Here is a 27625-nt window from a genome sequence, read left to right as displayed (position 1 = left end):
TGGTTCCTGGTGGAGATGGCCTTTTTCACCCTTTTGCAGGAAATCTTGTTCTACTACGCACATCGGTGAGCTCCCTACAGGCACAGTCAGCCCCACCTTGGGACAGCTCCCTGGTCAGCAGAGGCCACTGAACTGTGGTCTCTGTTCTCAAGTCCCACCCAACAATTGCCAGAGACACAACTGATTCTCCAACTTGACACAATGCCCAGGGATAGAATATCCGTATGTATGGGAGAGCGGGCCAGTTCCCATCCATTTCCTGCTGGTCCTTTCTGGGCATCAGTTTGCTTCACCACTGGAGCTGGCCGGCAATGCTAAGCCAGCCTAATCACTCACAATGAGACTAGAGGAGGGCAAGGAGTAGCTGCCAGCACCTTGGATGGATGGGGACCACATTCCCACCGCTTTCTGATCATCTACTTGGGATGGAGGGAAAAGGGGAGTTGACAGTTATCAATTATCTTTCCAGGCTCTTTCACCACCCAATGTTGTACAAGAAAAGTCACAAGAAACATCATGAATGGACGGCACCCATTGGTGTGGTCTCAATCTATGCCGACCCTCCAGAACACGTGGTAAATACAGCCCCTGAACCTCCAGAAGTAGAGGCGGGTGTTTCCCTGCCCTGTTACTTTCTTCTCACTGAATAGCTTCCACCCCTTGGCTGTGCCAGGTGCCTAGTGTGCATTATCATATTCTCCCAATTACATTTTTTATGCCCGATTCAGCTCAAGAGGAAGGTGAAGCTAACTAAGAGAGCATGTCCCATTACAAACCAAGGCAGTCTCCCTGCAGCATCATGCAGGGCAGAGTGAACGCACAGCTGGGTCTCTCCACCTGGAATCCTTTTTCTTGCAGGTTGCCAACATGTTGCCAGTTTTGGTGGGTCCTCTAGCAATGGGCTCTCACTTGTCCTCCATCACTGTGTGGTTATCCATGGTTCTCATCGTCAGCATAATTAACCACACTGGCTACCACCTGCCCTTCCTGCCTTCGCCTGAGTTCCATGACTACCACCATCTCAAGTAAGCTAACAGCACCCTTGCTCAAGTTGTCTCAGGAGACAGTGGTATCTCTCTGAAACGGCCAGTCAGGGGAGGCATCTGGCTACAGGAAAGATGCTGCCTAGACAGGGCCACCTTGATCTTTTCCTTTTTTCCCCTGACACCAGGTTCTCCCTGCAGTTGGGGATTTTAATCTTTATTTGGGATCTGGACCTTCTGGATCTTGGGAGCCTTGACTCTTCTCCTCAGAACCCATGTGCATAAAAACCTGCCACACTGAACCATCTTCTTAGTTGAGACAGGGTTTCTCTATGTAGTTCTGGCTGTCCTAAAACTTAATGTAGACCCCGCTGGCCTCAAATTCAAGGTATCTGCTTGCCTCTGCCTCCTGAGTGCTGGTAATGTGCCACACCGCAATTGGCCTTATTCAGGCTTTTCATGGGTCACCAGGCACTTAGAACACAGGTTCTTGGTTCCCATTCCAAACTTACCAGTTGAAATACCCGTAGAACACAGCCTGGGGTCCTGCCTCCGAATGTCTTTTGATACAGGGAGCCAAGACCCTCAGCCTACTTGAACATGCCTAGGTCTGCACAAAGTTTTAACTTCTGCACACCAGAATCACACAGTGAAAGTAAAAGCAGGTAGGGAGATCACAGAGAGAGATCTTGCTTGCTGCATATGGGCATGACAGCAGGCCTTTAATCCCAGGACTTAGTTTGGTGGGTGATCTCAGTGTGAGGTTAACCTTGTCTGGGAGAGTTCCAGGCCAGCCAGGCCTATACAGTGAGATCTCAGCACTCATAAATGCCAGCCTTGCTCACATGCTTACCAACTGCCTCAGCACCAAGGAGACAGGAGAGCGGGTGCTTACTGGCTACTAGCTCAGCCAAAAAGGTGACCTCTGGGTTCAGGAAGAAAGAGGAGTGTGGGGGTGGTGGAGGACATGGATGCTCCAGTCTGATCTGTGTTTGTAGTCATCACTCACACAGAAAGAGGGCTGGTAGGTACTTGCCTAGAATGTGCAAGGCCCAGGGCTCAATCTTCCAGTTCAAAAATGATCACGCATAGTGGCTCACAATTTTAAAAACTATCACTGGGAGCCGAGCGTGGTGGCGCACGCCTTTGATCCCAGCACTCGGGAGGCAGAGGCAGGCGGATTTCTGAGTTCAAGGCCAGCCTGGTCTACAGTGTGAGTTCCAGAACAGCCAGGGCTACACAGAGAAACCCTGCCTCAAAAAAACCAAAAAACCAGAACCAAAACAAAAAACCCAATCACTGGGGAAGTTGAGGCAGAAGTAGTGCCAACAACCTTTCCCGTGCTGATTCTGCTCGAGAGGACGATGAAGCTAAGTGATCGTGGTCCATTACAAAACAAGGTGGTCTCCCAATAACATTGTGCAGGGCAGACTAAACACCCAGCTGGGTTCCAAACCAGCTGTAGCGAGTTTTAGTTCAGTTTGGCAAAACTGTCTTAAAACCCTTAAGCCACCATCAAATGGAACCCTTCAGGACACCTCTACTGGTACAGGTGGGCACCGTGGTGGTGCTATATGTGGGAAGGGGGGTGGTGCTGAGAAATGAGGGCGACTCAGAGCTTCCCACCAGTGTTAGCTGGTTCATTTCCTTCCTTCCTTCAGGTCTAACCAGTGCTATGGGGTACTGGGGTTGATGGACCACCTTCATGGAACTGATACCTTGTTTAAGCAGACCAAGGCTTATGAGAGGCATGTCATCCTGCTGGGCTTCACCCCGCTCTCAGAAAGCATTCCTGATTCTCCTAAGAAGACAAGGAGTGCACTTTGACCATCTGGCCTCTTCCCTCATCAGCAGACAGCCTGGGGGCCATGCCCACCCTTACCAATTTGCCTCCCAGGGTTAGAGAGATGGCTCAGTGGTTAAGAGCACTGACTGCTCTTCCAAAGATCCTGAGTTCAATTCCCAGCAACCACATGGTGGCTCACAACCATCTGTGATGGGATCTGATGCCCTCTTCTGGTGTGTCTTAATACAGCTATAGTGTACTCACGTAAATTAAATAAATCTTAAACAAAACAAAAAAACAATTTGCCTCCTTTGGCCACCATACTGTAAGGCCATGATAGGATCCCAGCTTCCCCCAACATATTTCTCGCATCACTTAGGACTTAGTATTTAGGCTGGAGGCCAGCCAGGCAAGACAAGTCACTAACAGCCAGGGTGAACCGCCTAGTCCTCTGCTCCACTCCCCTGTGGTCTAGGTAGGATAATGGGGTGGCTGTTGCCAGGGTCCCTGGAATAGTCACAGGCTAGATGTGGTCCCTGCTTCCCACCAAGGAAGCTTGGCTTACTTTTGCTACCCACAAACACAAGTCCCTTTAGAAGGAATATTGACAGACGACAGGCGCCTGTTATTATGACATGTACCCCAAATCGTGTGCCTTACCCTATGTGCAAACTGGGGCTCAGGCCCAGGGGTTGTTCATGTTAGGGAGGACCAAGGTCAGTTACTCTCTAAACCCAAACCAGTCTTCTACCCCAACAAGGAGCCTCAGAAAACATAACCAAAGAGCAGACCATCTGTTGCAGATAAATAAGAAGTAATCTAGCAGGAGGCTTTCTCTAGGAAAACTTTACCAGGCCCCACACTGGTAGCTGCCAACATGACCATTTACTACATTTCAGCACAACTTTTGATCTTTAGTTCAAGGTTAATCAAGAAAACACCGTTGTTGCTTATATAGAACAGCTTGGTGCAGTGGTTTGCACTGTAGTCCCAGCTGCTGTGGTTTAGGCCCAGTTCAGAGCCAACGTGGACAACAGAGCAAGTCCTCAAGGTCTGATGGGATAGCTGGCAACTGAGCACCTTGCAGTCAGTCCCAGTGTCCCCTGACCTTGGTGACGACCTGTGCCCTTAGATTCCTTCAAGTATCAACCTACCCCCAACACTACCACCATCACTGGTTGGTAGCTCTCCCCTTCTTTATATGAGCACTGTGCAGTACTTTCCTGGTACGTGGCCTGCCCCTAAAGGCACTAACATTGGTGAATGAGGCCTTAATGCCTCCTCACAAACAAAGCCTCCACTTAAATCCAGTAGATCTGTGTTGCTGCTGCCCCCATTCCCAACGCTTGGGAACTAAGACCACCCACAACCGGGGAGCAACTGACACAGCTGCTCCTAACGAATGTGACTGAGATAGGTATGGTTCATCTGGCAATTCACACAAGAGAGGCCACTGGTGCTTACCTCCTATCACCCAACAGTAAGAAGCTACCAAGTGATGGTCTTGGAGGAAAGTAAACTCTACATAAGCAATTCTTACATATATAAATATAAAACCTGGGGAGTGAAAACCCAACTCCACCCTTTCTCAAGCTTTACAGCATGCAGGGTCCAGGTTGTTCAAGATTGGCCAAGCACCCAAACTCACTCGCAGCACCAAGGGCACTGTCTCAGGCAGATGCCCAGGAGCCAAAGGCTCTTAAGAGAATGTACTCTAGTCATGCTCATGTAGGGGGTGGGAACCTCCATCTGGGGATACACACCAGGCTTCTCTGTCACACCCAACAGTAGTGTCCCAGATGGGAGACCAGCCAGTGTTTTGCCTTTTCAAGTTTTTATTTTTATACATTTTTTTTGTATTAAAAAGAAAAGCATAATAATTACCACCAATTACAAAGGACTAGAGCAGGACCAGAATAATGAATGAATCACTTCAGCCTGGGAAGCAGACACTCTCAATAATATTAATGTTATAATACAAGCTCATTCAAGTATTTTACATTTTTCTTGTCCTGTTGATGTGATATCCTAGCACATGGTAAAGACAATATATGAGCGTAGGTGGAACCTTCTCTGCAAAGCCCATGAGAGTTTTCCTTTCCTGTGAGAACTGGGCTCAAAGTTTTCTTCTGCCTCTGCCGTAACCATGGCTGGAGGAGAGGGTGGGAGCTGGGGAAAACCTAGGGGCCCTGTGACAAGAGACTCTGGGGTCCCATCCAGGGGACAGGGGAACCCAAGCCTCTAGCACTCCCCACCATTAGCCTTGTCCTCAATGCCCTTTCCCTCATGTCCAGACCTTCCAAGCAGCTTGCCTTCTTTTGTAAATGTCATCAAAAAGGAGTGGGAAGGAGCTACAGAACAAAAACATTGAACAACTTGACCCGGGGCTCAGCACCTGTCTGAACCTGCGGTCCAGGCTGGAGCAGGGCCAGGCAGCCTTCCCTCCGAGTAGCAAATCTGCTCTGAGGCTCACAGGTTTGCAAACCACCATCTGCCCCTTGCTGGGGCCAGGTGGATGTCTAACCCTGCACAGGCAGAGGATGAAGGCGGTTCCATTTGGCAGGCTGTCTGTCTTAGGTCTTGGATTCCATGGGAAGATGGTGATGGGGAAGTGGCTTGCTCTGGTGCCCCACCCCCACTCCTGGCATACTTGTCACAGATACATCGGTCCTAAATTCAAGTGTCTTCAGAAGGTGAAGATGTAAACTACTCCGCAACATCAACTCTTAACATGTCACAAAAAATACACACACACACACACACACACACACACACACACACACTCCCACCCCTCCTCAGCCTGTGTTGAGATGATAGCCTTGCCTTCCCACCCCAGAGGGGCTTCTTCCCTCAGAGGGTCTGGGAGGATCTGGGAGAGAATGGCAACCCTAGTCTGGATAGCCTAGATGGAAACCACCTTCCCTGATGCTGGGCCTCAAGCCCTGAGGTTCTGTGGTGCTGGATATACAGTAGAGGGCTGAGTGAGGAGAGGAGAGGAGAAAGGGAAGCAGGGAGCCCACTGTTTGGTGAAGGTGCACCATAGGGCAGGTACCAGACTTAGGAGAAGGCCTCAGATCCCAGCAGCAGATGATCCTGTTCCCTTATTTGTTTGCGACAAGTGAGTCACAGGAGCTGACAAGGGATTCCCACATCCTAAGCACCGGGAGGACAGAGTGGGGCAAGGCATGAGCTCAAAGTAACAAGGTGCCCAAAGACAGAAGGCAAGCTCTTGTCAGCCTGGGATGCTGTGTCCCAGTCCCAACTTTTGGGACAATAGAGGAACTGGGCGATGAGGAGGGTCACACAAATTTCAGTTAAGCTAGCAAAAAGACCACACCCCCTTGTGCCACCTAGGTCCAAGTGTAGGGTTAGCATGAAGTCTCCCAGCCTGTGTGCTCAGTCCTTCATTACCCTCCTCAGCTCCTGGTGACAGCAGCCTCCAGCCACTCCTCTGGCATCTCAAGTGCAGCTCAGGCAGTCTGGCTTTTGAAGAGAAGTCAGGTATACTCTATGTCCACATATACCTTCCTGCCATGGGGCTTCACCAAACGGTAGGATTCCCCAGCCCTTGGTTCCTCTCACCCCCTTGATCCCAGGCAGGGCCAATGAGAGGGTGGGCAGAGATGGCTTGCAGGGGGTGGTGGTAATAAGATGGAAAGACAACACCAGACCCTTAGAGAATGGTACCTTTTCTCCACCTCCTTGAGGTCAAAGGTCGTTAAGGTTAGACACAGACCTAAGCTGTGGACATCAGTGGGTGTTCAACCCCTTGTTCTGGAGTTGGGGAGATGTGCACACTGAGGACAAGTGTGTACCAGGCAAGACCAATTATGTTTACAACAGTCTGAAGCAAACTTGGCCTTGGGGTTTCCCAGGGCTTGGCTGGGCGGGGCGGGGCGGAGCAGAGCTGAGTGGGCCTGGAGAGGCGACAGCAAGCACAACAAGGACAGTGGCAACAGTGTGCAGACACAGGACATTGGCTTCAGACAATGCAACAGCAGGGGTGTCCTGGGCACAGCTCTGATAGAACTGCCCCAACTCTTGCCTCCAGGTAGGAGGCCCCGTACATGCAACTCAGTCTCGAGGAAAGTTCTAGTCAGTCCAAGTCCAGGGACATCCCGGGCAGGTGGAGCTCTTCCGGAGGCTCAAGGAAAACAGGCATTTGGGCATTAGTTCAGGTTCCCGCTCCACAATAAGGCAACTTTTAAAAAAATATTATTTCCAAAAACAGAACAGAAGAAAAATTCCAAGGAGGGGGAAAGACATCACTTTCTATGGAGTAGGTGGGCTCTGGTTTTTTGTCTTTTTTTTTTTTTTAAAGTGGTCGATTTTGTCTTTTTTTTTTCTTTCTTCTTTCTTTCTTTTTTATTTTCGTTTTTGTTTTTTTTTTGTTTTTTTGTTTTGTTTTTCTGTTTTCCCAAGGATGGAAAGGTCAGAGAAAAAATAAAATGAATCATCTTTCAATAGTCTCTTCTGGTGTGAGCAGCGTCTCTGGGGTGGGGCGAGGGGGCGAGGGGAGAGGCTGAAGCTCCCACCCCCACTGAGATCCTTTGGTTTCCTTCCCCCAGAGGTGGCAGAAGGGCATGTGGAACAGCAGGGACACGGTGATGGCAAACCCCAGGTGATCAAGGGGCTGGTGCTTCTGGGGCCCATGGGCACCGCCAGAGCCTTCTGGTGGGCTGCATAGTTGGCTTGAGGGAAGCGGGAAGAGGCAGGGGAGACAGGTCGGCATAATAGCCGCAGGAAGGGCTAAAGAGTGATTTTGGTAATCCAGACAAACTATCAATAATTTAAAACTTGATATATATATATGTATATATATATATATATATATATAAAATCTCCCCCCTTCCCCTCCCCCCTTAGAAGTTATGATGGAAGTCATGGTGACAGGAGGGATGGGGTACTTGGAGGCTCCTGCCCAGGAGCACCGCTAATAGCCCAAATGGTATACACTGCTACTTAGCGCAAAGGCCCATTCTTAGTACTCTAGGTCTGTCCCTTCTCTTGTTCGCTCTTCTGGGCACCCCACAGATCCTCAACCACCCCACCCCTCTATCACAAACCCCAGGGGGCTTCAGGCCATTCACTTTCGCAAAGTCAGTGTGTCCGAGTGCTGGCTTGTCCATTTGGCATCTTCTCGAGTGGCCTGGCCAGTAGGTGTCGTAGGGGGTTGGCTGATCCCAGTGGCAGGCCTGCTGGAAGACTGGGAAGGGCACCGCTTCCTGCCCTCTCCGCTGCCTCCTGCTACCACTGGGTGTCGCTTGTGGTTGCCTTCCTCGCCCATGGGGGGCTGTAACAGAGGAGTCACAAGTGGTCAGAGAACACTAGCCACACCACTTTCCAGAACCAATCAGGTCTCCGTTCCATCTCCAAATGAGGACAATGGTTTGATTTACATCCTGTCCTTTCATGTGGACAGTACCAGAAATAAGGAAACGGACCAAACACATAATTTGTCAAAGGCTTCCTATATTTAGGTCCATATCCTTAAAGACCAGAGTTTGACCCTATAAATTTTTGTCCCCTTCTACAAAGGGTCTCTTAGGAAAAGACCTGTGGTGTGTGGAATGCTACATGGTGCATGTATTGGCTCCACAGGGAACTGTCTTATTCCAGCCTTCACCAGGCCCGTGAGCCAACAATGAAGACTGTGATTCAGCTTGCCCTACTATCACCAAATGCCACCCAAACTATTTTCCAGGTACTAAGTTCCAGCCATTGGTCCTTAGCACACATCTCCTCCCCAGAGTAGTTAAGAACAAGCCCAGTTTACAGGTATGTAAACTGATGACACTCTTACCTACAAGAGTGTGCTCACAGTCTGGGCACCAGGAAGGGTCAGTTCTACAATAACTTAGGACGACCGCTGATCCTTACCTAAACCTATCACTTTTCTGTTACATGTTCTCAAGAGAACAGCCTGAGTATCAGAGTCTGCTCATTACAAACTTTTTGGTTAAAAGCCTTTCTGCCTTCTTTGGTGCTGGTCATTAAAACCAGGGCCTTCAATGGGTTATACATGTATCTTACCATTGAGGTAAACCCCCAATACCACAGACTTCTTGAAGGAAAATCTCACTTGAAGTACTTTGCACAGACACAAAGATGAGTCAATGAAGCCGCCTTTAGAGGCAGCCGTTGACACACGCACAGCACTATTCAGACTCACCACAGGGTGTCACTGTTTAGGCACTGCTCTCGACAACGGAGGACTGAAAATTAATTTACAAATTTCTTTTCCCAGAAGGAACAAGTATATTTATCAGAGTAGCTGGTCCTGATCCTGACACAAACTAGTAGTAGTGGGCCTGGATAAGCAGGTAGGCTGTGACAATAGGAGGGAGGCTGGGAACAACTCTAGTGAGCACCTGCTGCTGTCCACTGTCACGTGTACGTCACAGACAGGAGAGGGATGCTCTCTTTACAGGACAGTTAGGAGTCAGGAGAGACTTTCACTCACGTCCACTCGGAAGTCTTCTAAGCGGCGGAATTTGCCGAGGTATTCTTGCAGTTTGGGGTCAATGTCCAAATTTTTGGCTTTGGAGTATTTCAAGAAGGCCCAGAACTTCTCCAATCCATAGAGCTGGCCTATAAGAAAACAGGTAGGTGGGCTATGATGAAGAGAGAGGGATGGGGTCTAACACAGCAAAGCCCAGGAGGGCTCCCGCAGCTCTGACACTCTTACCAGCCTCATAGTCCTTCACTGTCTCCTCCTGGAAATCCTTGAATATGTCCAGCCGGAACTTTTTCTCTAGACCATAACTGTAGTATCGAAAAAGGCACTCCAAACCGTACCTGTGGAGGGTAGGAAATGTTGAAGTTGGCACAGTACTCACTTGAATGGCATGGGGAGGGTGGGTTGCTGGCCTAGCAAAGAAACTCTGGAACAGTTAAGACAGTTCCTGGACTGGAAACATGGCATGTCCACTGCAGAATGGGCAGCAGCAGTAATACCAACCCTGAAGAGCTGTTTAGTCGCAGGGCTCAGCCAATTCTGCCCACCTTGATCTGCTCTCTGCCTTTTAACTGCAGCGTTTTACTCCAAAAGCAGTGAAGTTTTCCTAACAGACCTTACAGTAAGTACATGAAGACAAAATCACCTCCCGTCTATCCATTTCAGGAAAACACTCATTCCTACACCAGCTCTCTGATCTACACCTATCAGCAGGTTTGTTCATCTACCTTAGTCAGAAAGTTTACCACTAGGAACGTGATACTAAAGAAACAACCAAAAGTATTTATATTTTTAAAGATTTATTTATTATATGTAATTACACTATATAGCTGTCTTCAGACACTCCAGAAGAGGGCATCAGATCTCATTACAGATGGTTGTGAGCTCAATACCATCTGTAACGGGATCTGATGCCCTCTTCTGGTGTGTCTGAAGATAGCTACAGTGTACTTAAACTAAATAAATCTTAAAAAAAAAAAAGTATTCACAATCAAACAAAATACAAAACTCTAGAAGCCGGGTGTGGTGGCACACGCCTTTAATCCCAGTACTCGGGAGGCAGAGGCAGGCGGATTTCTGAGTTTGAGGCCAGCCTGGTCTACTGAGTGAGTTCCAGGACAGCCAGGGCTATACAGAGAAACCCTGTCTTGGGAAAAACCAAACAAACAAACACCCTCTTGCAAAGAAGTTGTTTAGAAAAATTCTGGAACTGTTGCAATAGGCTTATTACATTGTTAAAATAACTTTTAACAATTAATTGGCCTTTAATCCCAACACTGGGAGGCAGATCTCTGAATGTGAAGGCAGCCTGTTCTAGAGTGAGTTCCAGAACAGGCACACCTAACATTGAGAAACCCTGTCTCGGGGCGGGGGGTGTGGGGGTGTGGGTGTTGTTATTTGCCCCCTGGTAGTGTCAGTGGCAAATGCCTTTAATCCCAGTACTCAAGAAGCAGAGGAAGACACAGATCTAGGAGGTTGATGTCAGCCTGATCTACAGATAGAGGTCCAGGGAAACCAGGGCTACACAGAGAAATTCTGTTTGGGGGGGTGGGTGGAGATGAGAGGCATATCTAACCCCCTCTCCCCAGTAGATTTGCTGGTGACATAAAGGTACAACGAACAGAGCAAGAAGCAAAGAGACAAAGAACAAAGGAGAACTGCCTGTACAAACCACCACATAAACTTTTAAACTCGTGTCAATACCTTGCTCATCTTTAAAACTTCAATTTCAGCTCTGGCAGCTGACTCACTGGGCCCTAACTAGAGCCCCTGGCTCACTCACCTGTAGCCTTCTTTGGCATCCTCCAGTGCGAGCTGCTTGAACTCTTCATACATCTTTTTATTGAAGTGATCTCGGAGGAAGAAGGACCAAAAGCGGAAGAGGGTGTTCATCTCCTGAGACTGGCCAATGCCCAAGCGCTTCCGCTCTGATGGGAAAAACAGGAGAGGGTGAGGCCACGCTGTCCTATCCTCTAATCTAGCCATTTGTTTAGCTCCCAGTCTCACCTGCTATCACTTAAAGCAGTGGTTCTCAACCTTCCTAATGCTGAGACCCTTTTATACTGGTCATGTTATGGTAACCCCCAACCAGGACATCATTTTTTGTTGTTGCTGCTATGAATCATAATATAAATATCTGATACAAAACTCCTAAAGGGGTAGAGATCCACAGGTTGAAAACTGCTGACTTAAAGGAACTGGCAGAATACTGCTGAAGTATAAACAAGTCACTTTTTGTCAAATTAATCAGTTTTAGCAAGTATAGCATGTTAACATGTAAGTAAGGAGAAATGGCTCAGCAATTAAAAGCACTGGTTGCTCTTGCTGAGGATCCACCCACATAGTTCCAGCACTTACATGGTGGTGGCTCACAACTGCCTATAATTCTAGTTCAAAGAGATTCAACAGCCTGTTTTGGCCTCCATCAGCACCATGCATATACATGGTACATAAATGTAAACGCGTGTAAAATACTCATATACATAAATTACAGCAGTTGGGAGACAGAGACAGCAGTTCAAGGCCAGACTTAACTAACAGAAAGATAAAGGCTAGCCTGAACAATATGCACAGGCAGATCCCTGGAGCTTACCAGCCAGCTGGGATAGTCAAAGCTGTGAGACCCTGCCTCAAGAATATATTTAAATCCTGACTCAGAATATATTTTAAAAAAAAGAATCTCCTGTCCCCAAACTCCTACTATAGAGTGACCTGACAATAAGCCAACTAAAAAGAATCTGAACAGACACCATGAGCAACACAGACAAGGACGTGCAGAACCAGGATGGCCTGTGTAATGAGAAAGCAAGTCTGTACGCAGTGGAGAAAACAAAGGCCCATGCTCAAGTTCGGAACTCTGGAGGTTTGAGTGAGAATGAGGCCTAAACCCACCCTCCTATGTTTGAATACTTGGGTCTCCAGGTAGTGGAACTTTTTGGGAAGGCTTAGGAAGTGCGACCTGTGGGAGGAAGGGTGTAACTGGGGATGCATTCGCCTTCTCTCTGTTCCCCCTCCTGATTGTGAGCTCTCAGCTACTGCTCCAGTGTCATATCTGCCACCATGCTTCACCTTCTGAAACCACAGGCCCCCAGTAAACTTGTCTTTCTCTAAGTCACTTTGATCACAGTGTCTCCTCACAGGAATAGAAAAGTTATTAAGACAGAGACATACTACAGTGCCACCACAGCAGAAAACTCCAGTTTCTTCCAGAGGCTCCCAACACTGCTCGATTCTGTACTGATTATGCTACACTTTCCCCAGCCCCCCCCCCCCAACTCCCTTCTAGTTTAAGGAAATACTAAAGCAGGTACCAGGCTACTAAGTGGTAACACACTGACCTGCATATCCCCTCAACAACCTAAGTCCTACACCTTTAAGACATCTCATGTGACCAGATACTCTACACCCAAGGCTACCTCCTACTGTCTTCTAGAATAAGGCCAGTAACAAGCAGGCTTCATAGGTGACAGAGTTTGTCACAGATTCTTCTCTTCCTACAACCTCTTCAAAAGAAAAAGTTTTCACCAGGCAGTGGTGGCACACTCGGAAGGCAGAAGCAGGCGGATTTCTGAGTTCAAGGCCAGCCTGGTCTACAGAGTGAGTTCCAGAGCAGCTAGCGCTACACAGAGAAACCCTGTCTCGAAAAACGAGAGAGAGGGGGGAGGGGAGAGGAGGGAAGGGGGAAGGAAAGTTGCCTAGATTCCAAAGCTCTTACCTAGAAAGCTCTACACAGCCTTAGCCCAAACCTGAAGATGTCTGGGAAACATGCTTATTCTGGCAACAGTTTTCCCAGCAATCTTGTGAGAAATTAGCAAAAATTGGCATTTCCTATACTAATGGGTATAGAACAGTAAGGCTGGGCACTATAATCCCTTAGCTTCCTGCATTTAAAAACTATCTCACATAAATCTAACATCAGTAGTTCTTTCCTTCCTTTTAAAAAAAGATTTATTTATTTTATGTACATATATATGTAGCTGTACAGATGGTTGTGAGCCTTCACGTGGTTGTTGGGAATTGAATTTTAGGACCTCTGCTCGCTCTGCTCAGCCCCGCTTGCTCTGGTCAACTCTGCTCACTCAGGCCCAAAGATATATTTATTATTATATATAAGTACACTGTAGCTGTCTTCAGACGCACCAGAAGAAGGCATCAGATCTTGTTGTGGGTGGTTGTTGGGATTTGAACTCAGGACCTTCAGACGATCCGCTGAGCCATCTCACCAGCCCAGTTCTTTCTTTTTAAAGTATTATTTATTTTATGTATATGCATACACGGTCTCTGTCTTCAGACATACCAGAAGAGGGCATCAGATCCCATTACATATGGTTGTGAGCCACCATGTGGTTTGCTGGGAATTGAGCTCAGGACCTCTGGAAGAGCAGTCAGTGCTCTTAACAGTTGAACCATCTTCCCAGCCCCCACATCAGTAGTTCTTAAGTTTGAATTTCTCTATGGAGCCAGTCTGGGCTATAACTTAAGACCCTCCTATCCAGTTTCTAGAATGGTGTGACTACAGCTGTGAGAACCAAGAAAAGCTGCGAGAGTCAAGAAAAAGTCAACTGCTGCCAGCAACACACCCTCTAGCCTTTAAACTCACGATGGGTGGGTCCCTAAGCAATGGCCAAGGTCCTTACTAGCTTTCAAATGAACTAGCACTTACCATTAAGGCAGCGCCTCCGATACTTGTGGTAGACGTGTTGTGTGAAGCCATTTTCCTTGAGCAGCTCATGGGAAGGATGCTGGAACTTGGGCAGTGACTGAGGGGTACAGCCATAGCTGCCGACTGCAGGTGTTCCCTCTGAAGGACTGGAGCTACGGAAGCCAGAAGAGTGATTGTTGTCACCAGTCACCCACTCTGCCCTACTATCAGGTAGGAGAGGTTCCTCTAACGTACCAGCCAGGGTGCAGTCTTGTACTACACTGGCCTTAACCTATAGGCAACAGCTGTACAGTGACATTTTGGAGAGTTCTGAGGTCACTGAGGCTCACACCTGGGCCACTGGTTCAGGGGTGGCAGAGATATAACTGCCAAAAGAAACTCACAATATTATTCTGTCTTTAATCAATCACCATGTGTTAATCTATGTGTATTTTCCTCAATTCTTACTTCTTCCTAATATCTGCCATCTTTGTGGGAAGCTGAGTTCACAGACTGGTGACGTGTTTTAAAGTAGATTTGGCAAAATTAAATGTAAGAAGTATCTGAGTCCCACAGTTAGTAGTTGAGTCAGTGAGCTATGGTGCTGGGGTCAGAACCCAGTCTTGGCAGATGTGCAACTACCACTGAGCACCTGAGTCCACAGGGTCTAACTAGCAGAGTTTCACTGCCCAAGTAACCTCAAATTGGGTTCTGTGTGGCTATGACTGCATGTCTTTACAGCCAGACATGGTGGGAATCTATGGACAGCCAGGTATGGTAGCCATGCTTTACTCTCAGCACTAGAGAGACTAGTGAGCAGATGAATCTCTGTGTGTTCAAGGGAGGCTGGTCTACATAACAGCTCCAGGTCACCTTTCTAAAAATAAAAGAAAAAGAACAAAACACAAGAAGCCTCCAGTTCCCAGACCTTAGGCTACGCTTCCCACACTGTTGTATGGATTTAGATTCAGGTGGTAAGTGTCATGTGCCACAGGCAGCCTGAATGCCCTGGCCACAGTACCTAATAGAAGCAGTCCTGGGCCTGTGCTCCCGAGAATCCATCACCCAGCCCACATGACTTTCCAAGGGGGGGTTCGAGCTGTGCCTTGTCTTTCTTTTTCGAGGCATCTGTAAAGATGAAACCAGAATTAGTTATCTTATACATCTATTATGCTGATGTATATCAAGCCGCCCTTAGTATGCAAATGGTACATCCCATTTTACAAAGGCATTTTCTTATTTGGGTACAACTGGAGGTTGAACACAAGGCTTTGTGCACTAGACAAGGGCAATACCACTAATATTACACCCCCAACCTGATGAAAGAAATTTCCAATTATCTCACAGGTGAGACGGAGAAGCAGGAAAATGTGCCTGAGGTCTCTCATCTGGTCTGCACTCCTTCAGCCTCTGTAGGCCATGCCTATACTCAAGTCTACTTTATGAGCTCTCAGCCTAAGGATGCTGCCTGAGGGGATCCTGGCCCTTTGTTGGCTCAGACCAGGCAGTAAAATATGCAAGACTCCACCCAGCTGACCACCTCACCTTGGCATCTAGGGTCCGTCCTTCTTTCACCACAGGGTAAAACCGTGGTGTCTGACTAGAGTCTTTGAGCTGGGGGGTCCGGGGTGTGCGGGGAGTCCTGGCATTTCGGTAGTTTGGAGACTCTGGGACAGTGGTTGGTAGAGAACGGGCAATGGTAGATGGCTCGGGAGCACCAAACAGCTTGTTGGCCAGGGCATCAGTAGGAACTGCAGAGGCAGAGTAGGGTCAATGTGCAGGGAAATTTTTGGCTAGAGCTTAATACCTCTCACCCACACTGGGTTGTAGGTGCCCGTCCCCTCACCTTGTTGGAACCGAGGTGGCCCAGGAGGAACCTCCTGGTTAGGATCCACAGGGGGCTCAGGGGTCAGAGTGTCAAACTGTTCCCGACTAATCATATTCACTTTCTTGAAGTTTTCCACTTCTTGCTGCAGATGTGAGGTAGTGGGAAGCTGTTAGTCAGCAAGATGCTCTGGCTGCTCAGGAATCAAGACTGGCAGGAAACTGGTGAGAATAGCTTCCCCATCCAAACACACAGGATTCTAGTCTCCACTACCATCTCTCAGCCCAGGTACTGATCTCACTTAGTGCTGACCATGCTCCTCTTCCCTGGCAGGGGACCATTTGGGCAACAACCACCAAGGAACTTGCTGCAGACTGCCCATCCTGAGTTTTTTCCTACACTGCTGCTTGTTCGTTGCACATGTTCACCTTTAGGCCCACCCAGCACCAAACACAGCTACTCCAAAAACTGACAAGAAATGTCTCCCGAAGTGCCTCTTTTTTCTCCATTTTCCACTAAGAAGGGTTCTTAAGACCTTTTTAAAGATAATAGTGCAATCTTTATTTTATCTTCCACAAGGCTCTAGCCAACTGTGTGACAAACATGAGTGGTTAGATAGGTCAGTCAGTCATCCCACATGCTCTTTACACTGTATACAAATACATTTTCTCTTGCCAAGGTGGCAAGGTGACAATCATCAACCACGCCCTCATCCATAAAGACAAAAGGCAATAGGCAGAGGTACCTGCCCAGAGTCACATGGCAAATCAGCCTTCCTCTTCTCTATGTTACAAGAACCCTAGGCCCTAGCTAGCTCAAAGCTATGCTTGAGTCTCACCTTGATCTGTGAATACTCAGGCTCAAACTTCTCAGTCCACAGGTCTTGTTCATAGTAGAAGAGTCCATCATTAATGACCTTGGCCAGTTCAGCACTCATCTTGGCACGCGAAGTGTGGTTGCCTGTACGGTCTCCTCCAGGGTGGCGACGCATGTAAGGTGGTGTTTGAGTGACGATGAGGATCTTATTGACATCCCGGTCATCAATTTCATAGTCAGAGTCCTCTTCAGACCAGGCAGTGAAGGTATTCTTCCGCCCATCCATCTGCTCCATCTCCTCGTCAAACAGAAAGTCTAGTTCTTCTTGCTCATCCTGATCCTTAGACATCAGCTGCTGGGAGGGAAGCTGCTGAGGCAGAGCAGTTGGGTGGGAGAACCTGGGCTCCTCTGGCTTCTGAAACAGGGACAGACACCAAAGGGGAATGACCTGGGAATAGTAACACATGAGGACCTAAACCAGGCTTTCTAGCTGCCCAAAGAGGCTCTCTGGCCTCTCAGTTCAAAAACCTCACAATTGTAACCCTGGCAACACTAGCAAATCACAGGTGTCCTCTTTAGACTCAGCTTCATGGAGAATCACCCCAAAGAAGTCCAGTTCCTTCATTCACAGTCACACACATTCATTCACAAATAACGGTTTCTGTTTTTCTTCAAAGCTTACACACTGGCTGTTGGGGGCAGGCACAAAGCACAAGAACCATCCATCATCTGGCTACTCAACAACCTGGCACTCACAAGTTCGAGGCAAGCAGCTTTGCTACACTACCTTCAATATTTACGCTGGGTCCCAGCCACAGTAGACACTTATCAATCTGATGAGTGAGCACCTACAACAGTACCAGGCTCTGTATGAAAGCCTGAATGACCCAGTACTTAAGAAACTTCACAGCTCAGAAGGAGAAAATGAACAGCAGCCATCTGTAGTGTGGTTCAACAAAGGCTCTAAATAGGTCTAGGGAACACACAAAAATGGTGCTGTGCTGAGTTGGATATGTTAGGAAAAGCCTGCTAGAACAGGTCACTAAAGGATAAAGGCAAGAGCAGAGTGGTCTAGGCAAAAAAGACAACTTGTTCCAAAAGCCTTTCACTTATTTTTGAAACATTTTAGTGGTGACACACCAAATAAGCCTGACACCAGAAGTATGTCTCCCACATCCAAGAGGCAATCCTCTGATGGACTGGTCATATCCTACAGAAACGTCAAATCGTTTCTTTTAAGGTTCAAGATACACCATACAGGAGGAATGGGGCTCCCTTGACTCCCTCCCATCTTTCCCAGAGCTTGTGCAGTTAATTGCATGCCTGGGCCTTGGAAGGTGCTACATTTCTCTTGGCTGAGGCCAAGAACAGTGAACATATTCTGGGAATGAGCAGACACAGGAAGGAAAGGAGATGGGAGAGCCAGTCATATGGGTAAAACACCTACAGAAGCACAGAATTATACAGAACACAAGCACCAAGGTAAGCGCTGAGGCCGCTCTACAAGGCTCTACAAGGCCCAGACCAAAGGTCTCTGAGGAGGGAGCTGAGTCTACAGAGGTAGAAGGTATTAATGTGGTCCAGAAAGGAGCCAGTGATTTCACTTTGAGGTCAAAGAACCTCAAGAGTGGTGATCCTACCATTAGTCAAAACGCATACTCCTTCCCACATTCATCTTGAGACAAACTGACACCTTGCCAACTTCCCAAAGCCACTTGCCACCATTACAGAAAACTTGTACCCCTCTCCACTACCCAGAGTCCGGGAAAGGACCTGAAAAATCAAACACCTACAAAGCCCCATGGCCTTATCTTGTGGAAAAGCCACACACGAACTGACTTGGGTATCCTGAGAATGGTTCCCAAAGAATAGAAAAGAGACGACATTAGCATCCCTACACTAGAAAACCCAGGACCACCTAGGTTTTCAGCTTAGACCCTCAGGACTAAGCCATGCCTCACCTACCTTGGGGCGTGCTGGTGAGGGTCGAGGCCTTTTCTTCACTTCAATCCAGCTCTCAGAATCCAGATCTGGGAGGCTGGCAGACAGGCCCTTGGGAAGGGTCTTCAGGTTGCTGACCTCCTCTGTTTTTGTTGGCACTGGGGTGACTGCACGGGGAGAGCCAGGTGCCGACTCTGAAGGGAGAAGAAGTGGGGCCTCATCATCCTAGTCCTCTCCGGGGCAGTCAGGAAGTAACTGCACACTGGAGGATAAGATATTCAGCCACCACTGGGACACCCACCTGTCTCTTTCTGGTAGTGCTGGCGGGGAACAAACTCTGGGCAGTTGAGAAGCTGAGAAAAATCAGTTTGTGAATAATCCACTATTGGGGGTCCAGGCAGTGGCCACTTTTCAGGTTCTTCCCTCCTGCGGACTTTCTCCTCAACCATCTCTACCACCTTGCTGTCCTTTAGAGCCTGTAGAGGAGGAGGAGGAGGAAAAGGAAGAAAAGAAATGAAGAGGACCGCTTAGGGCAGCAGATCTGGAGACACTTGGGTCCCTAAGTACCTGGAGGCCAACAGTAGCAGTAAATATCTGGTCACATTTTCCCTAACTGACAGGAACATAAAAGGTACAAACATGAAAAACAAAGTAGCTTGATAAGCTTGTAAAACAGCTTCCAGACATCTAGAGAACACTCATAAAAATGTCCAAGATCTGGGCAAAAGGTTGTTCAGTGACAGTGACAGTAATAGGAAAGCACTTGCCACCTTCTGGCAATTTAAACCACAAGACAGGTATAAGGTAGAGGCCAGGGTAAAAAACAGCCTCTTTGATTTGAATTTTAAGAGAAACAGAGATTTGTATAATACAACGGTTGTTCAGAGTCACAGCTAAATTATTATGAGTTATCATCTCCCCATACAAGAGTAAAGATTAGACTTTCAGTCCCATCCCATCCCCCCTTCCTTCAAGACAGTGTTCCCCTGTGTAGCCCTGGCTGTCTTGGAACTCACTTTGTAGACCAATGTGGCATCAGACTCAGGAGATCTGCCAACCTTTGTTTCTCAAGTACTAGAAATAATTATAAGCGCCCTCACACCCAGCTTAAAGATCTTCTATGTAAGCTCTGAAACCTTCTGAGAGAAAGAAGGGAAGGGAAGGCTCAGCATGTGGTGCCCTGCATTGTGCAGGGAAGAGAAGCAGAGAGAGTGTACAAGACACACTTTACAAAGGGCTATGCAGTTTCACCTTTGTATCAGCCACCCTACTTTCTAAAAATCTTTGCCAACAGAAAACTAAATACACAAGGTCTTCTGTTATAGACATATGTTCTCGGCATGTTAGTAAAAAGCAGTTAAGAGAGCTGGCTGCTCTTCCATAAGTTTCAGGTTCCATTTACAGAACCCACATGATCACACAGACCATCTGTACCTCTAGTCCCAGGGGCAATTCACTACCCTCTTTTTTAAAAAAAGATTTATTTATTATTATACATAGGTACACTGTAGCTGACTTCAGACACACCAGAAGAGGGCGCCAGATTTCTTTATGGATGGTTGTGAGCCACCATGTATTGCTGGGACTTGAACTCAGGAAGAGCAGTCGGTGTTCTTACCCACTGAGCCATCTCGCCAGTCCAATTCACTACCTTCTTATGGCCTCTGCAGGCACTGCATAGAGTTGACAGACAGACATATATACAGACAACCCCTTCCCTTTTTCTCCCCCACCTCCCTACTTACTTGTAAAGGAGGCCTGGAAACAACCATGATCTAAATGGTTGAAACACCATGGATGGTGCACTGCTCAACTTAAAAAGAATGGAAGCATGCATCTATTTTATACATCACTTTGCAGTTAGCTCCCAGATATATAAAATGAAACAATACAAGTGGTAAAATACCTGTGTGATGTATCACCATATTTAGCAAGAAAAGGAGGAGATGAATATAGGCCAGTAGAGAACCAATAAGAATTTATCTGTGTTGCTAGGCAGTGTTGGTATACGCCTATAATCCCAGTACTCAGCAAGCAGAGGCTAGGGCAGAGGCAGGGGAATATATGTGACTTCAAGGCCAGTTCCAGATGAGCCAGGACTAAATAGAAAAATCCTGTCTCAAACAAACAAAATCCGTGTGTGTGTGTGTGTGTGTGTGTGTGTGTGTGTGTGTGTGTGTAAATATAAATTTTAAAAAAAGGTTGCAGACTGTCTGAGGTGATTCCAGAAGGGGTAAAAATTACAAATTTTTAAAAATTATTTTATTTATTTACACCCCAAATGTTGAACCTCCTTTCCCACCTCCCTTTGCCTCTAAGAGGGCATGCCCCTCCCCCAAAATGACAGTTTTAATACTTATATACCATGTAGAGACTTTGAAACCATGTATTTGTTCTACTTAATTTTTTAAAAATTTAGAATTATGATGACTGATAGAATCCTCAAAACTTGAATCCAAAATAAAACTAATACATATAATTTAAAGGAATAGTAACACAAAAAAATATTCTCATGACTCGGAGTAGCATTCACCTGACTATATATAAATTACCAAAAAGAAAGCAAAAATCAATCTGCATATACTGTAGATTAAAACAAATGGATTGGCAATCTGGGACATGGAATTTAAAGGGGGTTGGGGAGCTGGGCATGGTAGTACACACCCTTAACCCAGCATTTGGGAGGCAGACCCAGGTGGGTGGGATTCTAAGTGTTCCAGGCCAAGCTGATCTGCATAACAAGTTCCAGAACAACTAGGGCTTCAAAGAGAAACTGTCTCTTAAAAAAGAAAAATTGCCATCTCCTATAGTGTTTTACTCAACTTAGAAACGATAACCAGCCAAGTATGAATAATAGCAAACCAGTTACTCAGAAGAGGAATTAATGTTTCTTTAAAGGCAGCCTACCTGGAGCAGGGTGCAAAGCAAAGTATGATCCAATAATGAAATGAGAAAGTATCCAGGGCAATCTATATTGCTTATAACATACAGTGCTAAAGAGAAAAGTCCTGAAATCCTACCAGTTACCTTTCAAGGATTTGGGGAACCACTTCAGAGTTCAATGAACTGTTCACAGAGTGAACAGGGTCAAACCCATAAACCCGTCCTTCCTGTTCTTCCTCTTGTCTACCTCTGGTAAACTGAACAACTGAGAAGCAAGGGTCTCCTCAAACTCTCCTCAAAAGTTAAGGGAAGGTTGACTGAAGGATTAGAGTACTGCTATTTTGCAAGCCCTAAGAAAAGTGTCCCTGTAATAGCTGCAGTAGTTTTTATCTCAGGAGATAATTGTCATATGCTACCCCAAAGAAGACACATGTCATTGACAAAGCCCTGAATCTCATTATGCCCCTAAGTTATCCAAACTCAAGACATGTGAGATGTTACCTGTCCCATGAGACATGTAGGCATGTATAGGATACATGACCTAGTCTACCCTACAAATGATTAGCAAGGAAGAATAAAAGGATAGCCGGAAATACAAGACAATACACAGATCTGATCTGGACTCTAATTTTTTTTCCAAAGCACTTAAAAGATTTATTTATTTATTTATTTATTTATTTATTTATTTATTTATTTATTTATTTATTTATTTATTTATATGAACACACCATAGCTGTCTTTAGACACATCAGAAGAGGGCATCAGATCTCATTACAGACGGCTGTGAGCCACCATGTAGTTGCTGGGAACTGAACTCAGGACCTCTGGAAGAGCAGTCCATGCTCTTAACCACTGAGCCACCTCTCCAGCCCTGGACTCTAATCTTTAAAACCCCTTTTTAACAACATTTAGCAGGAGTTGAGGAGAATCTGAAAGGGGGTAACTGATGATGTTATAGACCTGTTCTATTTGTAGAAGTGATAATGATGTTGTAGCTACTAAAGGCTAGCTAGATTGTCTCTAGGAAGACCTAGGAAAAGCAGATGAAGGGTACACAGGCAGATCAGCTATAGCTGACTCTTGCTGAAGTTGGTGAGGTGCTTGCTGTATGTAACATGGTGGCACCTTGGGACTCAGTAGAAACAGTTAGTGGGAACTCTGTCAGGGTTTACCCATCAACTCAGGACTCACAATGAGGATCTTATTTTCCCACCATCATCCCCAGGAAGAGACATACCGCAAAGATGAGTGAAATGTCAGTGGTTAGGGCCTGTACACGGTGAAAGGAAGCAATAAGGGTGATGGGAAGGAAGCCATCAGCATCCATTTTCCGTCTCAGGAAGAAGTCTCGCTCTAAATTGTCCACGCTGAAGTAATATTCACTAAGTGGAGGGGAAAAAAGGCATCACTGAGGGGCTATGGGCCTTCCCTGCTCCCTCTCCGTCCCCACAACCTCACATTCCTGACTTCACTCTTCTCCTGCTGGACAGCTTAAGGCAGCTGTCTTTCAACCTGTGGGTTGTGACACCTGGGGTGTGTCCCTTACACACGGGTCACCTAAGACCACTAGAGAACATAAATATTTACATTATGATTCATAACAGTAGCAAAACTACAGTTATAAAGTAGCAACAAGAATAATTTTATGGTTGGAGGTCACCATAACACAAGGAAGAACTGTATTAAAGAGTCCCAGCATTAGAAAGTTTGAAAATCACTGGCTTAAAGGCTGAAAAGAAATGATGTACTATTGCTTTGAGTCAAATCACCCAGTCTTTCAGCTATCACAGGTGAGCCCAACAAACTAATCCTCTTTTGAAACTCAGGTCCAACACTATTCTGCTACTAAAACACTAACCCTCTTACTCTACTACCTGCTTCTTTATATGGGTTCTCCTTTGGTCTGCGAGCCAGCACTTCAGTATGAATAAGAGCAAAAAATAATAGCCAGACAGAAACAGCATTAAGCCTGTGCTTTGTGACTCACTAGCGGTGACTTTGGATGAATTACTGGACTGCTTGTTCTCCTATAAAATAGGGACAGGAAATCCAAGTCATCTATGTCAGGCCTGCAACAGTCATGAGATAAGAACAAGGCCTACAAACAGGAAAAAGCCTGGCTACAGTGATGGTTAAAGGAGATGCTTGACAGCATTCACCATGCTGCTGACACGCTGCTTCGTGACCATGGGAACACAGAAGGGAGCCAGGGTGCTTGCCTGTTAGTGGTAGTCTCTACTTTCCTAAGTGGTAATGAACAGAATTCTGTGAAAGTACAGAAAGCCATCTTTCACTTCAACAGGGCTACTCCAATGGTCATGCATTAGACCCTGCTCTGGGCCCCATTCCAGCATGGCCCCCAGAAAAGCTTGCACACTCACATCTGGCGTTTGATATAATCCTTGAGCAGCTCCTGGTCCATACTGTAAATCTCATTGCTGCTGACATTGTCAAAGTAGTAAGTGATGTTGTTCATATACTTGTGGGTGCGGGGCCCCTCTGTACCATCAAACTTTCGGTAGCCAAACTGGTAGTCAAAGTGGGCTACAGGAGATACGGGCATCATTAGAGGGAGAGAAGAATTTCGCCTACTCCCCATGCCGCACTCCCTTGGACATCCCGGAGCCCAAAGGAGCCTCACGTACTTCGAGTGCCACCCCGTCCACGGCCCCGTCCACGACCACGCCCCCGTCCACGGCCACGGAAGGAAGCCCGAGCCCCACCAGCCCCATCACTCTTCACACTCGATGTCTCATCCTGGTCGTGCCAGGCAGGCTCCACTTTGGTCTCTGGTTGCCAGGCTGGGGTGGGTGGGGCCACAGATACAGGCATGTAGGTGGCAGGTTCAGATCCTATAGTAAGGAGGAACACAAGGTAAATCCTCAGAGTATCCTCCTCATCCAGACCCTCCATAGCAGACCGTGCATACCTTTCATCTCCCCACGGACAGCGGGTGTATGTCTTGGTTCCTGTGGGCGAGTGGGACGGGAGGCCAATTTCTCTCTGGGTACTTCGGGCTTCATGTCTATTTGCAATGGAACCCACTTGTGTTTGCTCCCTGAGGGACGGCATAAGCATGTCAGTGAGGCATAGCAGGCCCCTCAGACATGGCTTTTTCCTTCCCTCCAAATTCTTGCTTAACTACTCATTTGGTAGCCATAGGCACATCTTTCCAAACACCAGACCTCTGTTTTATTGTTTAAATCTCGAAAATAAGGAGGCCAGCGGTTCTAGGTGTAAGACTCACTTTCTGGAGCCCTGAATAAAAACTAACTTTCCAGGCTCCCTTCACACATGTGCCACATCACTGCCTGTGACAATTTTGTGGGGCCGTTCTAGGTGGAGTGAGAGGAAGCAGGGAACCATCTAGGCTGCAGAGGCTGCAGCTGAATGAGTTTAGAACTGCCACTTCAAGCCTAGTCAGCAGACAGAGTAGGTCTGTCTGAGAGAAAGCAGTCAGGCCTGTGTCATTTCAGCAGGTTTTAGAAACAGCAATATAAAAGCCTGCTTAAGAGAAGACACACTAAGGCTGAGCACACAGCTACACCTGGCCTGCAGATCCTCCAACAGCTCAAACTTAGGTCATTTCAAAGTTCTGAAAGGCATACTTCCCCGGTCCTGACCATGCCACTTACCTTTCTTCTTCTGCCCGCCTCGCTGGCAGTCCTCATCCCCATTCTTTTCCTCCCCCGATTCATCCGACTTTGTTTTTGGGCTCTCCTTACTATCACTTCCATCTCCTTTCTCTTGCTCCTTCATGTCCTTCTTAGGTGGCAACTTACGAGCAGGCTGAGGCTTGTGGGACTGTGGCTACAGGAGGCAAGGACACATGCGGTCACTGGGAAGGTATGAGGGCAGGCTACACTAGATATACCCTAAGGCCTAACTTTCATACTCAAATGATACTACCACAAGACATGACAATACCAGCCATCAAGGACGAACAACTGATTTCTCTAGCTACCTAAATCTATGAGATAGAAAAGATGTTGGTCTACCATAAGGGACCTACTAGCTCAGAACAAAAGTGCTGAGAGGAACAGAACTGATCAAGAGTCTCTTCTGATGGAGTCTAAGGGAGCTAAACACACTCCCCCAAACTGGAGTCGGTGCCTCAACTAATATCTTTTTTTTCAATTACTCATAGACAAACTTGACACAGTAATAGAAAAATATGGGCTTTGGAAAACTGTAACACAGCTGTTTCCTAAACCCACTGAGCCACCACTGAAACCAGGCAAAGGCTCACATAATGGTAATTCCTAATTATTTTACTGCCACCCATCTTATATAAATAGCCTTCATTTGTTTGTTCAGAATTGAAGGAAGTTGGTGTCCTACGTTACACAGGATGGCCTTGAACTCTTGGAATAAGCATAGTCATCCTTCTTTAACCTTCTTTTGAATAGATGGGACTTCAGAAGTATACTATTGTCCTTTTCAAAAATCAAGAAAGTTGAGGTTTATGGCTCTTGGACAAAGTTTGTATAAAGAATACCTGACCCTGCCAACCCCTCCCTTCTCACACTCACCTGCACACTTTTGTGGGCTATCTCTCCAGGTGTAGGCCAGTTGACTGCATCTCCAAAATCACCAACCTGCAAGGTATAGTCTATGAAGGCCGCAGGGTTACTCTGCCTGCCGTTTCGCTCCACACCCAAGCTCTAGTTCCTTTTAGAGATTGGGGCCACATCAGTGTGTACACTCAGACACCATGTACTGGCACTCATAAAATGCTTCCATGCTCTTTACAGAAGGGCTAGAAGTGCTTACTAGAACAAGAACAAGAATCACCCACAGGCAGGCACAGAAGACCCCCCCCCCCCCATCCTTACCTTGCTGCCCTTACGCGGTTTAGGAGCAGCTGCCCTCACCACCTTGGCTGGAGCAGAAGGTTCTGTGGGAACAAAGAAAAACAATCAGCTGTTCAGAGCCTAAGGCACTACCATGTGCACCCCACCATGCACGTACAGGTTTCCAGAGGACCCACAGCGGAAAAGGCAACAATAGGAGCTGACAGCCCAGCCACCAAGGTGCCCAACCCAACTCTGAGGTGCAAAAACCCTTTTAGAGTCTGAGTCTGTATTTTTTATGAGAGACCAACTGAGGCTCAAGGCCATAACCAAATCTACACTGCAACTCGCGGCTCCAAATCTATAGGCAAAATCTATAAGGAAAGGAAATCAAGCCCTTCTATATACTTATGTAATCCCAAAGAAAAGGAAGCTAAAGATATGTAAACAGACAATCCCAAGGCCAAACCAAGGCCTGCTTTGTCCTCACTGACATGTAGTTGAAGCAAGAACGACTTTCTGTTTCTAAAGAAAAGTGTATGCTCCAATTTGACTCTAAAGTTCCATTTTTGGGGGCAGCATCTCACAGTGCAGCCCTGATTAGCTTGGAACTTGTCATGCAGATTTGACTGCTGAACTCACAGAGAGCCCCCCCACGCCCCCACGCTTTGCCTCCCAAGTTATGCCATCATACGTGGCCTGTTTCATCGTTTAAATTTAACCCCAATAATATAAGTGACGGCAAGCGCTATTCACAATTTCGGCTCCAACAGTACTGAAATCACCAAATTTAAATTCATCCACTTTCACAATAGCCATTAGAACATAACGACCTTTGGTTGTGTGTAGACAGACACAATGGAAGATGACTTCACTTGTTTTCTATAGAACAGAGGAGCATGTATACAGTGATGCTTCCAAAAGATGAAGATGGCTTTTAAGGAACACAGCGTGCAAGTCTTTTCTAAAAGAAGTGACTCTGGTTAGTTTGCCCTTGATAAGGGTCTGAAAACTAAGGGTGTCTTGTTCCTCCCTCCTCTAGAGATCCCCAGGAAGAAATACATCCTTGAGAGTCTGCTCTTACTTCCCTCCTCTGCCATACCAGGACAGGAATTGCCCCAGCTTCCAAGCTCAGAAATCTGTCTGGCCTCACAAGAAGGTTTTTCATCAGACCATTTCCTTTAATGAGAAGAAAGTGTCCTTGTTCAACTCCTAACTGTGAAGTCAATGCATTCCTGGCTTCTGGCCTGTTACTGGAACCACTGCCCCCTAATGGTAGACATATGCCTTCTGATAGCTGGAGTTGTGGGCCCAGCCCACAGCACCCTGTAGTGCCAAGCAACAGAAAACTAGAAAATCTCAGTTGCAAGAAAACCACTGTCCTTTGACCCAAGGTTGACCCAGATAAGACACCGAACATCTAGTAATTCCCTGACTGGTCTAAATAAAGATCTCCACCTGAGCTAGGTATGCTGGTAGATGCCTTTAATGCCAGCACT

The 27625-nt window shown here is 46.9% G+C and overlaps 2 protein-coding genes across 6 annotated transcripts in view; one reads left to right on the top strand and one right to left on the bottom strand.

Annotated features, from left to right (window-relative positions):
• Positions 1-2939, top strand: part of Gm12248 (predicted gene 12248) — a 29515-nt gene extending 26576 nt beyond the window's left edge. For all 3 annotated transcript variants that reach the window (XM_030246462.1, NM_001378239.1, XM_030246461.1), the window contains 4 exons: positions 1-65; positions 470-575; positions 859-1025; positions 2645-2939. The exon at positions 1-65 is cut by the window's left edge and continues 141 nt beyond it. In XM_030246462.1, coding sequence (XP_030102322.1) covers positions 1-65; positions 470-575; positions 859-1025; positions 2645-2810 — 504 coding nt within the window. In that variant the 3' untranslated portion in view covers positions 2811-2939. The remainder of the gene's footprint in view (positions 66-469; positions 576-858; positions 1026-2644) is intronic.
• Positions 2940-4586: 1647 nt separating this feature from the next.
• The window catches only part of Larp1 (La ribonucleoprotein domain family, member 1), an 88617-nt gene continuing 65578 nt past the window's right edge, over positions 4587-27625 (bottom strand). For all 3 annotated transcript variants that reach the window (XM_017314797.2, NM_028451.1, XM_006534334.3), the window contains exons 2-19: positions 26169-26230; positions 25866-25931; positions 24969-25143; positions 24263-24391; positions 23979-24185; positions 23715-23877; positions 22571-22715; positions 18752-18926; positions 18475-18644; positions 16532-16924; positions 15715-15838; positions 15414-15619; positions 14890-14996; positions 13890-14041; positions 11010-11154; positions 9458-9567; positions 9233-9360; positions 4587-8062 (exon numbers count right to left, since the gene is read on the bottom strand). In XM_017314797.2, coding sequence (XP_017170286.1) covers positions 7856-8062; positions 9233-9360; positions 9458-9567; positions 11010-11154; positions 13890-14041; positions 14890-14996; positions 15414-15619; positions 15715-15838; positions 16532-16924; positions 18475-18644; positions 18752-18926; positions 22571-22715; positions 23715-23877; positions 23979-24185; positions 24263-24391; positions 24969-25092 — 2685 coding nt within the window. In that variant the 5' untranslated portion in view covers positions 25093-25143; positions 25866-25931; positions 26169-26230 and the 3' untranslated portion in view covers positions 4587-7855. The remainder of the gene's footprint in view (positions 8063-9232; positions 9361-9457; positions 9568-11009; positions 11155-13889; positions 14042-14889; positions 14997-15413; positions 15620-15714; positions 15839-16531; positions 16925-18474; positions 18645-18751; positions 18927-22570; positions 22716-23714; positions 23878-23978; positions 24186-24262; positions 24392-24968; positions 25144-25865; positions 25932-26168; positions 26231-27625) is intronic.

Source organism: Mus musculus, chromosome 11 (assembly GCF_000001635.26).
Source record: "Mus musculus strain C57BL/6J chromosome 11, GRCm38.p6 C57BL/6J".
Taxonomy (NCBI): domain Eukaryota; kingdom Metazoa; phylum Chordata; class Mammalia; order Rodentia; family Muridae; genus Mus; species Mus musculus.
This window is presented reverse-complemented; position numbering and strand designations above follow the sequence as displayed.